The sequence below is a fragment of the Lottia gigantea genome (genome assembly GCF_000327385.1).
Source record: "Lottia gigantea unplaced genomic scaffold LOTGIsca_51, whole genome shotgun sequence".
In the NCBI taxonomy this organism is placed as follows: Eukaryota; Metazoa; Mollusca; class Gastropoda; family Lottiidae; genus Lottia; species Lottia gigantea.
Genome location: NW_008709752.1, coordinates 884,406 through 897,754, shown reverse-complemented (window position 1 = coordinate 897,754; position 13,349 = coordinate 884,406). Strand labels below are relative to the sequence as shown.

Sequence of the window (13,349 nt, the reverse complement as noted above, 5' to 3'; positions counted from 1 at the left end):
TCAAATTATATTAAAAGACTCACACTTCAGAAGCCACGATCTACACTAACCAATGCAGTTTATGTTTTAAGGGATCTAAACTTTGGAATAGCCTACCTTCAAATCTTCAAGTTTTGAACAATCTCAAAACATTTTATAAAAATATTTCAGTGTACATCTCAAAAATTAAAGGGAGCCGCTTGCGCACTGACCTGAAGGTCACCGGCATAGGTCGAGATAAAAAACTTCGAGTTTTTTAACCCGGTTTCTCCCTGTCAGTGAGGGGCTGACATGAAAAAGGCGTCTAGTCGTTTGGATGGGACAATAAACCGTTAGTTGAATATTTATATGTTTCAACATAGCCGAAGATTGTTTGAGACGTGGCCTCTCAAATAAATATATATTTTTACTAGCATACAATAAAAAATGTTTTTTCGTAATACTGGAAATAAAAGTCCCAATATTCGAAACAGAAATAAAGTATTAGAATAAGGAAGAGGACCCACACATTATATGGGATAGGGACAATTCGTCCCAAGGACGACCCCGGACCAATGTGAAGACAACTCGAACAACTTTTTGTAAACGCTCACATTGTGGAGCGTATATTGGCGTCACCCACAATTGCTGGTGAACATTCACAATTTTTAAAATTTTTAATAAACACCCAAGGACGGACCCTTTTGAAAATCAAAAACTATTTAATCTAAATTATTTCCCTTGTTCCTGACTTGAAAACGCGTTCAACTATTAGCCCGTAAACACTCGACAAGGATTTTGACTAAACCGTGTGAAATTGTTTATTAGCCCTATAGAAAATCAAAAATAGGCTATTGAAAAATATCTTATTATTATTTTTATTAATTTGTTATTGCCTTTATTCTCGAAAACGCATTTCAGTTTTATCTTGTAAACAATTTAGAAGGCACAATTATTAATGGATTTTGACAAAACTTGATGAAAACCTTATCTAAAATCAGACATTTGTAATTTGAATGAGAAAAGCTTGAAGCTTTTAGTTTCGGCTGTTAAAACAGTTTCAATCCCAGTTTTTAATAAGGTATTATAATTGAAGTCCCAGTGTATTATCGAAATGCCTATTCTATTTTTTTTTTTGTTTTTTTTGTTTTTGACTGCAGTACTTTCCTAGACCTTCTGTAACGTGTTGCATAAATATATTTTGAAACATTTTTGCAAAACCGGAAGTGCCACAGTTCAACATGTGCAAAAAGTAGAAAATCGGCTCTAAAATTTGCATTTTTCGGTCGATTTTCTCCGGTTTTCATTTCTAGAATCTACCTGTAATTCCTGAGAAGATATCACTTAAACCAAATTCGGAAGTCGAATATTTGTAGCACACTTTTTTCGGCCGAATTTTGCAACTTTTTTGCTTTTTGTCTGATAAGTCTAAAAAAAAAATGAGCAACGACAGTTTAAGAATATAAACAAAATTGTATAGTCAAATTTTTTACTTTACTTCCGGTTTAAACGGGAAATCGATCCTCACTTCCGGTTGAACTACTACCGGTCTAATTAATTTAGCGCGACTAAACTTTTAAATATCGATAGCCAACGTTGTGACAAAAAAACGAAGAAGATAAAATCCGGTCCGAACTTGATACTTTGGTCGCCATTTTGATTTTTCTGAAATGCGTCGATTTTTATTCAGAAAATACGGCTTATCCGAGTTTGATGAAGAAAAAAATTAAAAGAAACTTTTGCTTCAGCTTTTTTGCTATTTTCGGTTGAATTTTGAAGTTTGAAGGCTCATATCTCATGACCTTTGATGACCTTGACCTTCATTGGGTCAAAGGCCATTGGGCTTGGCTATCAGCTGATATTCCGGTTTTATAGCTGTCCAAAACAGTCAAATTCGCAAATTTGGACTGGACTAGCACGTGACCTAATTAACCTAGAGGGTTAATTTTTTCGGATTCTTAATGTGCTCTCCATGCTTTTTCCAATGATATATAACAAAAGTTTTTTTAAAGCAAAATTGAAATTCGTACTTTTTTTTACAATATGTGTGTCTCTTTGAGCCTAATGTAATTATATCTTATAATCTATTTGATGTAGAACCTTCATATTTGGAATACAACTAGACACTTTGAATATGAATTCACCTATGATAAAAAAAAAATATGTGGGCGTGGCACATCCGGGTTGAATTACTAATGTTTACATTTAAAGGAAGGGGCATAACACGCATAGGATGCGTTTGTTCAAAAAGGGGCTTTGCACACAATTATTTCATCCTTTTGGCCAGTTTGTGTTAACAGCTCAGTTGTTTCAGCTTTATAGTTCCAAAAAACCTTTGACCTTTGTTGACCTATATCTTTTGACCTGTATGATGTAGAAGCTTGAAATTTGGAACACAACATCACATTTTGAATATCAATTAAATTATGCAAAAGAAATTGAGGTGGACGTGGTACATCCGGGTAAAATTACTCATTATTCACATTTTTGGCAAGGGATATAACTCGCAAAGTGTACATTTGTTCGAAATGGAACTTTGCACACAATTACCTCATGTTTTGAGCCACTTTGTCTTAGAAGTACGGTTGTTTCCGCTTCATATTTAAAAAACGGGAACAGGTTTTGGAAATTCAAAATTTTTTCAATTTTTGACCTTGACCTTCGTTGACCTTGACCTTTGTAGGATCAAACGTCATTGGCATTGGCTATTTATTTATTCTTTTATATTTGCTGTCCTATGTCAACTTCCGGTTTTATAGCCGTGTGCAATTTGAAATTTTGATGACTTATATCTCTTGATCTTGACCTTTTTAGACCTCCTTTACAAGATCAAAGGTCATTGACCTTGTCTATCAGCTGATACTCTCATTTGTATGGTCTGGCATGTACTTCCGGTATTAGAATCTTGTAAATAATGACAATTTCTCAACTTTAAACTGCTCTTGCACTTAACCTAATTGTCGTCGAAGGTTGATTTTTTCAGGGCTCTTGGCAAATTGCTATATTTGCAAAGTCCCACTCTGTGCCACGTGTGGCTCTAGTTTTTACTTGCTTTCTGCAAATGTTCCCTTTCATTTGAGTGTCTAAGACTGAGATATTGCATGATTTTAAATAGATGACACACCTTATGCTAAGCAACAAATATAATCAACGTGCCTGGATGCTCTGGTTTGTACTCCACCTAAGTTATTTTTTAGTATTGCAACTGGAAAGTTAACTTACCTTAAAACCATTGGAATCAACAAAATTCCTACAAACAGTCCATATTGTAACACAGAGGTAATCTTTATTTTAAGACATTAACCATTAAGGTGCAGATATTCCTGTCTACCTGTTAAAGTCTTTTGACGAAGTGATCATTTATCACTGAATTGAAGTGTACACACCCACATGAAGAGATTCTATTCATAAACACAACCAGGAGGTTTTCAAAAAGAATGCGTAAGCCTCATTGGATACACTTGAAACTTTGCCAAAACTCTTTAAAAATAGGAAAATGAACTGACATTATGTTATAGGTTAATTTTATAGCCGAAAGAAGACATTGATCTTTACACAAAATATACCTTAATGTGTTTTAATGTTCAAACCATGTCACGACATCTGATGTAAAGAGCTTTGTGTCAAGATTGTCATTAAACATGTGTTAAGACATAAACGATTTATAACGGACCTGAGATTGTAAATAAAGGAGATAAATATTTTGTATTTCATATTTGTATGATATCATGACGATTAGTCTCCGGGTGTGACCTTCAACGTTTTTAGACAGACATTGAAATGATCAGAAAAAAATACTGTATAATACATACAGAAACGTGTAAAATGGGTGAACAAATGAAAATTAGTGTCAACCGGCAAATTGCATCGATTTCGCTGCAATGCAATGTTTCATGGCCTCTGACTACAACTGACGGACTTCAATGTAAAAAAAACTTGCAAAAATTAAAAAATATGTCATATTCCTTTGATTTTATAAAAAATGAAAAAAAAGTCTATCGAAAATTGTTCCAAAATGCACCTACAAGGACCAATTTTTATACACTTTTTAATGTTGCACTTTCGGTTTCACAAAAAATGTTTCAATTTTACATTCATTTGTGAGAAAGACACAATCGACTAGTGCAATGCTGCACCTTATTATAATCAGCCGTGGGACATTTGGAAAACAACATTTCGAAAACGGAAATATATTTACTCTTTCTAAATGATCATGAAATTGAGTGAGGTTGGGTCACCCGCAAAAACACCACTAAAACTGGTTTTTTCGAATTCCAAAGTTTTTTTTCTGTTTGTTGGTATCGAAATTATCCATCTTAAACACACTTATGCATTTGTGTATATTTGTTCAAAGTTTTATACTTACTAGTTACTATTTTCCTTTTTCAAGACTCTTATTCGGTTTCATCAATGTAATTTGTTTGTTAAATTTTGTGTTTCGTTGTCCATAAGGGGTTGGCTATCGATGAGTATCGGGATTTGACCTAAAAGCTCAGTTGTGTTGCCTATCTCTGTGTCGTTTTTAAATGAAGATTTTGTTATTATCAATATCATTAAACATTACATTATAAAGTGCGAAACGTTTTTTTTTAAATAGAAAACATGTGTAAGGTAAGAAAGGTTGCTGAGCACAAAACGTCCCCATTCTCAACGAAGGTAACGAAAATACTCGAGTGAACAAAGCTATAATAAATAAATAGATAAATGAATCACATGTCGGCGGCATGTCAGCTGTGCCGGACTGCATTGCCGACAGGGGAGAGGGGTAATAGTAAGGTTTAGCGACTGATGTGTCAATACTGTGCCCCACATATCGAAATAACAGAGCAAGATAGAGTTCGCTGAGCTAACCCGACTCAAGTGTTGACTTGTATCTGATTGTAAATTGTATGATACGGGTACATCCGAAACATAGTTATAAGATCAATATAATTCACCTTCTAAATGCCCTAACATAGTTACCATAGTGCAGATTATTCCCTGGCTACGACACCGAAAAGAGCTTATGAGAGGTCGGCGTTTTACATTAATTCAACTTTGATAACATGCATTTATGAAAAAACAAATCAAATATGTATTATCATATAATTTTATTATCAAATTTGTGTGTCTTCATCTTCAATCGAAGACATGCACAAACACTTTATTTTCCCCTTATAAATACCTTTGCATAGCAAATTTTATTTCCTGGATACGTCAATGAATGGAGCATTTGGGAGGTCGGCGTTTCGACGATAATTCAAGTTTGATAGAATGCGTTTATGTAAAGAGTATAAAGAATGCAATCCGACATGCATTGAGACCATGCAAATAGATAACGTTTTCGCTTTTGGCGGGGGCTAGGTCATGTCAACAGATTAAATATTCCAATGAAAATCCCAATTCGTCATAAGGCTAAGTTGATGTTTCTCACTTTGTTTACAATTTTCACCTCTCAATGTCGTTTGTTTTGTATTTAACTTTGGTTTCATACAATTCATATTGATAATAAGTTTCAAAGCGTCGAAAGATACTCCCATTAAAAGACAAAAAACATTTATAAACTGTGAAAAAACATGACTTCAAGTGACATGTAAAGAGTTTTCAATTTCAAAGCTTGATTGAAGACTTCTTTCCTCTCCCTAAAAATTTCCTTTCCAAAATACCAACTCCCTAGGAATGCAGAAACACTAATCATGGCCGAAGATAATTGTACTTTTAGAAAACGGCATCTCTGTGAAACGACAACCTTGAACAGAGCCTCGGAATACTGAAATAAGGAACCTTCTTCAGATTTCAACCGATTATAATCTCGGTATGTTAGTACAAATGACGACGTCTCGCTTTCTCCGACTGCTCCAATAGGTCATTTTCAATCTTGATATCTGCGAATTGACTCTGGATGAAAGAAAAAAATACATATATCGTATGCGTTTAGATAGCAAATCTTTAGCCAATATAACTATTATATATGAGCCGTATAAATCGGTACGATTTTACAATTCTGTGTCAATGGTATAGCATTAATCAAGTTGAAAATTCATATTTCAAAAACAGAAAGGCGAACATGGAAAATGCAGTCACCGACATAATCTCCACTCACATGTAAATCTAAAAAGAAATAACATGGTGCGCTTTACTTTAATTCACAATTAAACTCGACAAAGTTGGGTGGCTAAAGGCTAACGATAGATGTGGTCACATAAATCCATGTTGAAAAATAAAATATTTATTTATTGTTTCGTTTCATCATACATAATAATAACATTCCAACTTTTTATTGCAGCCAGCGCCAAGAAAACGTGTTATCCAATTATCGAATATCAAGACTCAAAATGACCTGTCGGAGCAGTCGGAAAACCCGAGACGCCGTAGCAATGATGTCTGGGCAACTATAGTAACGCTGACTTGAATTCTACATATTTTGATATAGGAATAGGCGTATCTCCTCAGTTCTTGACAATTGAAAATAGCTCCTTCAGTTTTCCGCAAATTTACGAATTCAATTATATTTATACTAAAAAAACAATTGTAAATGTATGGTGGCAAACGCGCTCTAGTAGCTGGTAAAGGCGGTATATTGGGTATACAAATTTCATTATACGTAATGAAATGGAATGATATATAAACGTTTATATAAAGACAAATTAGGACAGGCTACTAATATGTTAAAAGCACATTATACTTAAGGGGGCATGGTATTAAAAAATGTTACAGTTACCGATAACATAAACCGTCTATGATATACATAAAGAAAAGAATATGTGGATTTAAAATGCTACTGTAAGGAGGCATTACTCGATATAGTTCTATAACGGTGGCGCGAGTTATCTAATATTTACAATACAATGATTTTCCGAATAGTAGTAAATAAACCACAAGGATCCACTGCAGTAAGAGTAAGATATAGTTGTTTATATTTCCTATGTTTAGGTAATGTCAAACGGATTCTGTCATTTCTTGTTTCTTGCCACTGTATAACATCTCCACTGCCTTGTTTGGTACCCAAACTAACTTCAAAGATTAAAGCTTTCCAGTTTGATACAAATATATCTATCCAGAATATTATTAATGTTAGACCATCTAATGTCTTGGCTATTTTGATATCTCTGTCTTCTGAAATAACAAAAGCAATTGTAATTCACCCAGACAGTTTGGACAATTTTATATCTCTGTTGTTCAAGAAAAAATTCGGTAACTAGGAAATTATCTCGTCAAGATATAAGTATAAGAAAAAGAAGAATCAGAATTCATAAAAATCTATCAATATGCATGTACCCATGACGGGGTGTAACTAGAAAATGTGTGAGGGTGAGGAGTGGGGGGGGGGGGGGCAAATATATATGGCCCTATAGTCCTTCCCTAAATATGATGCTACTGTACTGAGTCCATGAAATACACCTCACATAAATCCATAAGGAAAAATTACAAGCAGCCAAAGAGTATCACAATAGTTATCCATCTGCACGTTGCAAATATACAAAATGGTTTTCGGACATAAAACGATTCCTACCTTTAACACTGGGTGGTTGATAACCAGTAGAGAAAGTCTGATTTATATAATTATTCAATCTGCCCAGTAAAATACCAGAAATATTCACCATATAGTTTGTCTCTGGTTTCAGTTTTAATCCTTGTAATTTAACACCATCATAGTTAATACCAGTTTCATCCATCTCTTTCTCTAGTTTATAATCATCAGTAGAGAGTCCAACCTATAAAACAATACAATAATCATCTATCTCTTTCTCTAGTTTATAATCATCAGTAGAGAGTCCAACCTATAAAACAATACAATAATCATCTATCTCTTTCTCGAGTTTATAATCATCAGTAGATAGTCCAACCTATAAAACAATAAACATCTATCTCTTTCTCTAGTTTATAATCATCAGTGGATAGCATATTATGTCCGATGGGGGTATCCGGCTCTGACTAATTTACTCTAACTTACCATAACTGATGTAGACTGATAGCTGTTAGAACCAAACTGCCAGCGAATACCAAGTGAATGATGTAGTGTAAGACAATATTGTGATAGTTGATATTGGGTTGTGGTCTGTGGTAAAAGGGTTATCTGCCCACTACTAGTAATAAGTTTATTAGAATCAATGAGTTGAACACCATCAGTTGTAACTGTTACTTGTAGACCAACTTTATTATAACATCTAATAGTAGAATAAACTTTTATAGGTTCTCTGTCAATATATTCTTTACTAGCTTTATTCTCATCTTTCTGTATTCTTGTAAACTTCTGTATATCATTTCCTCCTCTCACAGACCCTAAAATAGTTCCAAATTTCAAAACTATTTTTTAATCAAAAGCTAACACTATTTTTGGACAGAACACGAACTTAAGACATCCCCGATTAACTGGAAATATATATTTTTTTATGATGTAGTGAACGAAAAAAATTCGAGAACCTATGAAAAGGGAACACTTCTGCTGTAAATATAGAGGTTGGTGGTTGAAGAGCAACGGATGGTGTAATTGTAGCGGCTGCTATCTTATCGCCGTCCGTAAGAAAATGTGAAAAAATATCCTTATTTAGACCTTAATACAAATTAAAAACAAAAAATAGTGCACAACATTTTTTCCTTTACAAAGATGAGCAATCATAATTCAGATGATATAATTTTATATATACAATTCACTTCATACTTGAGATGCTTTGCTTACCTATAGCCCAGAGACAATAGTCAAGGCCAGATTCTGGATCTTCAATTTGCCAATTAACAGCTATACCATTACTGGTCTGGTAATCAACATCCCGACCTAAATAACAGATAATATGGTTCTTACTTGTCCCGCCATATATATAACAACAGGAAATGAAATGAAATGTATTAAGGAGCATCGGCACCAAACGGGCTATATAGCTCCATAATACGTTAATATAATACAAAAACTAAAACAATAAAACACCTATCAATATCACATAAAAGTCACATAGTGACAACAAAAAAGACGATAAAAACCATATCACAGAAAAAGTCATTTAATGACTACAAAAAAACACTAAAAACAATAGTCACAGGTAATACACCACATGGTGGTATTAAAAACAAACAAAATATTTAAAACAAACAATGACTAATCCATCTAAAATTTAAAATAAAGAGAAGGTTGCGCAAAAAGCTGAAATAAAGAAACAGCACGGTAGTGCTGTGATCTTATAGGTTTGAGATGCTTACACTCAATCAGAATGTGTTTCACTGTCAGGCAGATCTGGCAGTGCTCACAGACTGGTTGAGGCTCTCGCTTGAGCAAATAACAGTTGGTGAGGTGAGTATGTCCAAGACGAGAGCGACACAAAACAACTTCATTTCTCCTGTTGGCACAGTAGGAGGAGGGCCAGTCTCCTAGGAGAGGCTTAATGGCATGAAGCTTGTTAGTGTCTGCAGCATCCCATCTTAGCTGCCATCGATGTTGAATAAAAGACCTTATCATCGATTTAAAATCGGTGAAAGGCAAAGAAAAGGGGGAAACAGGCAGTGACAAAGCAGCCTTAGCCGCCGCATCTGCCATGCCATTCCCCCGTATATTCATGTGACTGGGGAGCCAACAAAGGACAATGTCCTTTTTCGGCCCAGATAGCTTGTATATATCCCCGATTATTGGGTGTACAAGCTGGATGTTATTAATAGCTTGTAATGAGGACAAAGAATCAGAAAATATAATACATTTTTTTTAATGATGTAGAGGACTGAAAAAACTCAAGTGCCTGTAAAATGGCAATTAGTTCTGCAGTAAATATTGAGGCTGCTGGTGGAAGAGCTACAGATAGAACTTCGGATTGTGTAACTGTAGCGGCTGCTACCTTATCACCATCCTTAGACCCATCTGTATAGAAAGGAGCAAAATCCCCATATTTAGATCTTAGTTCAAGAAATTTAGACTTGAAGACAACAGAGCTTGTCTATGACTTCTTGTTGCTCGATAGACTAAAGTCTATTTGGAGTGGAGCAATTGACTAAGGTGGAATAGTGGTCATGGCAAAGTCCGCAATACAGTCGTGGCTTATACCAGCCGCTGACATAAGGGGTTGAATGCGGACTCCAAAAGAAGAAACAGCACGAGGCTTTGCCTCGTACAGGTGTTCAAAGTAAGGTCTAAATACGGGGCAGTAAGCAGGATGTTGTGGCAATAATGCTATCTTGATAGCGTACTGCAATGAAAGCCTGTCACGTCTCGACGTACAGACTTTCAACTGGAGTAGTGCGAAACGCACCTAACTGATTCTAAGTCCTTGATGGTGTATGGTATCAAGCTCTTTGATATAGGATTGACGAGCCGAACCATACACCTGACACCCATAATCGAGCTTGGAACGAACCAAAGCTCGATATAATCGGAGGAGGACCTTTCGGTGGGCTCCCCAGTCAGTATTGGATAAGACTCTCAGTATGTTGAGAGCTTTCAGACATTTGTTCTTGAGGATTTTAATATGGGGACGAAAAGAAAGCTTGCTATCAAAAGTAAGTCCCAAAAATTTAAATTCCCGCACAACAGAAATGATAGCACCATCCAGCTTTAGTTCTGGATCAAGGTGCAATCCTCTTCGTTTACAAAAATGCATGCAGGCGGTCTTGGATTTCGAAAACCTAAATCCATTGTCAGTTGCCCATTGCTGTAAGTTGTTTAAGCAAAGCTGCAACTGACGCTCAATCGTCTGCATGTTTGTAGAGCCATAACACATCTGAAAGTCATCAACATACAGAGAGCCATCAACCCCCCGTCTAAGGCACGACGTGATGGAATTAATTTTAATAGAGAACAGGGTAACGGATAATATGCTACCCTGTGGAACTCCATTATCCTGAGGAAAAGGATCTGAAAAAATGGAGCTAAGTCGAACCTTAAACGTCCTATCATGTAGGAAATTGGAGATGAATAATGGCAATCTTCCTCTGAGACCGAAGTCAAAGAGATCACGAAGAATGCCATATCTCCAAGTGGTGTCATAAGCCTTCTCCAAATCAAAGAATATGGCTACAAGATGTTTATTTTGGATGAAGGCATCCCTGACAAACGATTCAAATCTAACGAGATGATCAAGAGTGCTCCTTTGGGACCGAAATCCACATTGGAGGTTGGTAAGAAGATTGTTTGACTCAAGGTGCCAAAGGAGCCTTTGATTGATCATTCGTTCCATGGTTTTACATATGCAGCTGGTTAATGCAATAGGGCGGTAATTAGTAGGATTCGTAGGATCTTTACCAGGTTTAGGAATGGATACAATGGTAGCGATCCTCCAAGATGGAGGAAATACACCGTCATCCCAAATCTGGTTGAATATACATAAAAGTTTTTTTAATGTTGGGTAAGGGAGATGCTTTGAGGATCTGATAATATATATCATCAGGCCCAGTAGCTGTATCATGAGCCTGTTTCAAAGAAAACTTTAATTCCGAGATCGTAAATTTATCATTATAATATTCCTCGTTTTTTGATGCAAAATTAAGTCTTTTCCTCTCTTCCCGGAGTTTCACTCTCCGAAAAGCATCCGAGGAAAAGTTAGAGGAAGAATTATAAGAAAAATTATGGCCTAAGGAATTCGCAATATCTGGAAGAGTAGTGAGAGTTGAACCATCTACCTCTAAATGGTTCACAGATATTGTATCCGCTTTACCCTTGATCCTACGGATCCTATCCCAGACTGATTTGGAAGACGTGCGACTGTTGATCCTTGAAACATACTCCTGCCATGACGACCTCTTTGCTTGGCGGATAGTCCGCCTGGCTTTCGCCCGTGCAATGCGGAAAGAGGCCATGTTGTCAGCGGTAGGAGAACGTTCAATCAGTCGCAGAGCACGATTACGTTCTTTCAGTGCTGTCTTACAGTCTTCGTTAAACCATGGTTTATTGAATCGTTTTGGAGTTGCCGAGGTTTTACGAATCGCCTGACCCAATACATCTTGAAAGATAGTGGTAAATAATTCCATCGGGTCTTCTGCCTCATCTAGATCATCTTGAGAAAAAGAATAAATGCAAAGAGCCTCAAAGAGAGGCCAATTAGCTTTGGAGAGTTTCCATCTTTGTGGCCTGTCTACTGGTGAAGGACCATTATTCCGTAGAATTACAGGATAATGATCACTGTGGCAGAGATCGTCGTGGACACTCCAAGAAAAATCTTGGAACAAAGATGGGGAGCTAATTGTCAGATCTAGATGAGAAAAAGGTTTTTGAGCAGAAATACGTAGGCGGTTCGTCATTAAAGATGCAAAGATCATTGTCATAAATGAAGTCAGCTATTAATTTTCCTCTGTTATTATCATCGGAGCTACCCCAGAAAGAATGGTGACCATTGAAATCTCCTAACAAAATGTAAGGAGAAGGAAGCTGGGCAACAAGGTCATCCAATTCTCTCAGGTTCAATGATAAGCTAGGTGGTAAGTAGATGGAACAAATGGTAATAGGCACGTGGAGTGTAACTCGCACGGCTATTACCTGCAGAGGAGAATTGAGTGTGATTTCGGTGGTAGGAAACAAAATGTTTAAATGGCACTAAACGCAAATCCGTTGGCTTGAGAAAAGTCTCTTGGAGACAAATAGCCAACGGATTGTATTGTTGCATTAATAGCTGAACTTCATTAGGATTATGACTTAAACCTCGACAATTCTATTGTGTTATATTATTTTGTTGATGCATTGTCAGGGTGGTTTGACTGGACTACGAGGTTTGCGGTAAGGAGGGTTGAGAACTTCCGCATCAACCTCGGAAGCCTCCATATCTATACTATCAGATATGGCAGACTTCAAAAGATCTCTACCTCCCTTTTTGGAGGCGGATCCATGTTTCTTGGTTATCTTGTCATTTTTGGAAAGACTTTCACTACGTTTAGCTTGTCTTGACTGTTTACCAGTCGGTTGAACGTCTTTAGCTGGCTGACTTGCATTACTATCACCATCTCTTGACTTCTCAATTTGGGGAGTCTGAGTAGCTGATGATGTAGATGCAGTTGCCTCCGGATCAGATGGTATCAAGGCTAAAGACGCAGATGGTAAACGCTTAAGCCATGAGATGTCGGTTTGGCATTCTATGGATCTAGTAGAAGCCTTGACAACACTAGCGAAAGTCCTTCCAGAAGGAGTAGAGGGAACTTCTCCCTCTACAGCCTTCCGCGCTTCGGGGTAGGAAACTCTGGTTTCAACTTTAATTGTTTGGATGCGCTTTTCCAGTTTCCACTTAGGGCAGTCTTTGGAAAAAGCGACATGGTTTCCATCACAGTTACAACAGCAAGGAGTATCACTACAATCCTTGCTGTCATGCCCAGACTTGCCACAACGCGCACATCGCAACGAACTTTTGCAAGTCCGAGTTCCATGCCCGAAGCGCTGACAGTTATAACACCTGAGAGGGTTAGGAATAAAAGGTGACACTTTAATATTTAGATAACCTACTTTTATT

The 13,349-nt window shown here is 36.5% G+C and overlaps 1 protein-coding gene across 1 annotated transcript in view; it reads right to left on the bottom strand.

Annotated features, from left to right (window-relative positions):
• Positions 1-6,153: 6,153 nt before the first annotated feature.
• The window catches only part of LOTGIDRAFT_234474 (hypothetical protein), a gene marked incomplete at its 5' end in the record, with an annotated part of 32,730 nt that continues 25,534 nt past the window's right edge, over positions 6,154-13,349 (bottom strand). Inside the window, 5 exons of the mRNA XM_009062416.1 lie at positions 6,154-7,053; positions 7,451-7,652; positions 7,892-8,220; positions 8,618-8,713; positions 11,571-12,104. Coding sequence (XP_009060664.1) covers positions 6,776-7,053; positions 7,451-7,652; positions 7,892-8,220; positions 8,618-8,713; positions 11,571-12,104 — 1,439 coding nt within the window. The 3' untranslated portion in view covers positions 6,154-6,775. The remainder of the gene's footprint in view (positions 7,054-7,450; positions 7,653-7,891; positions 8,221-8,617; positions 8,714-11,570; positions 12,105-13,349) is intronic.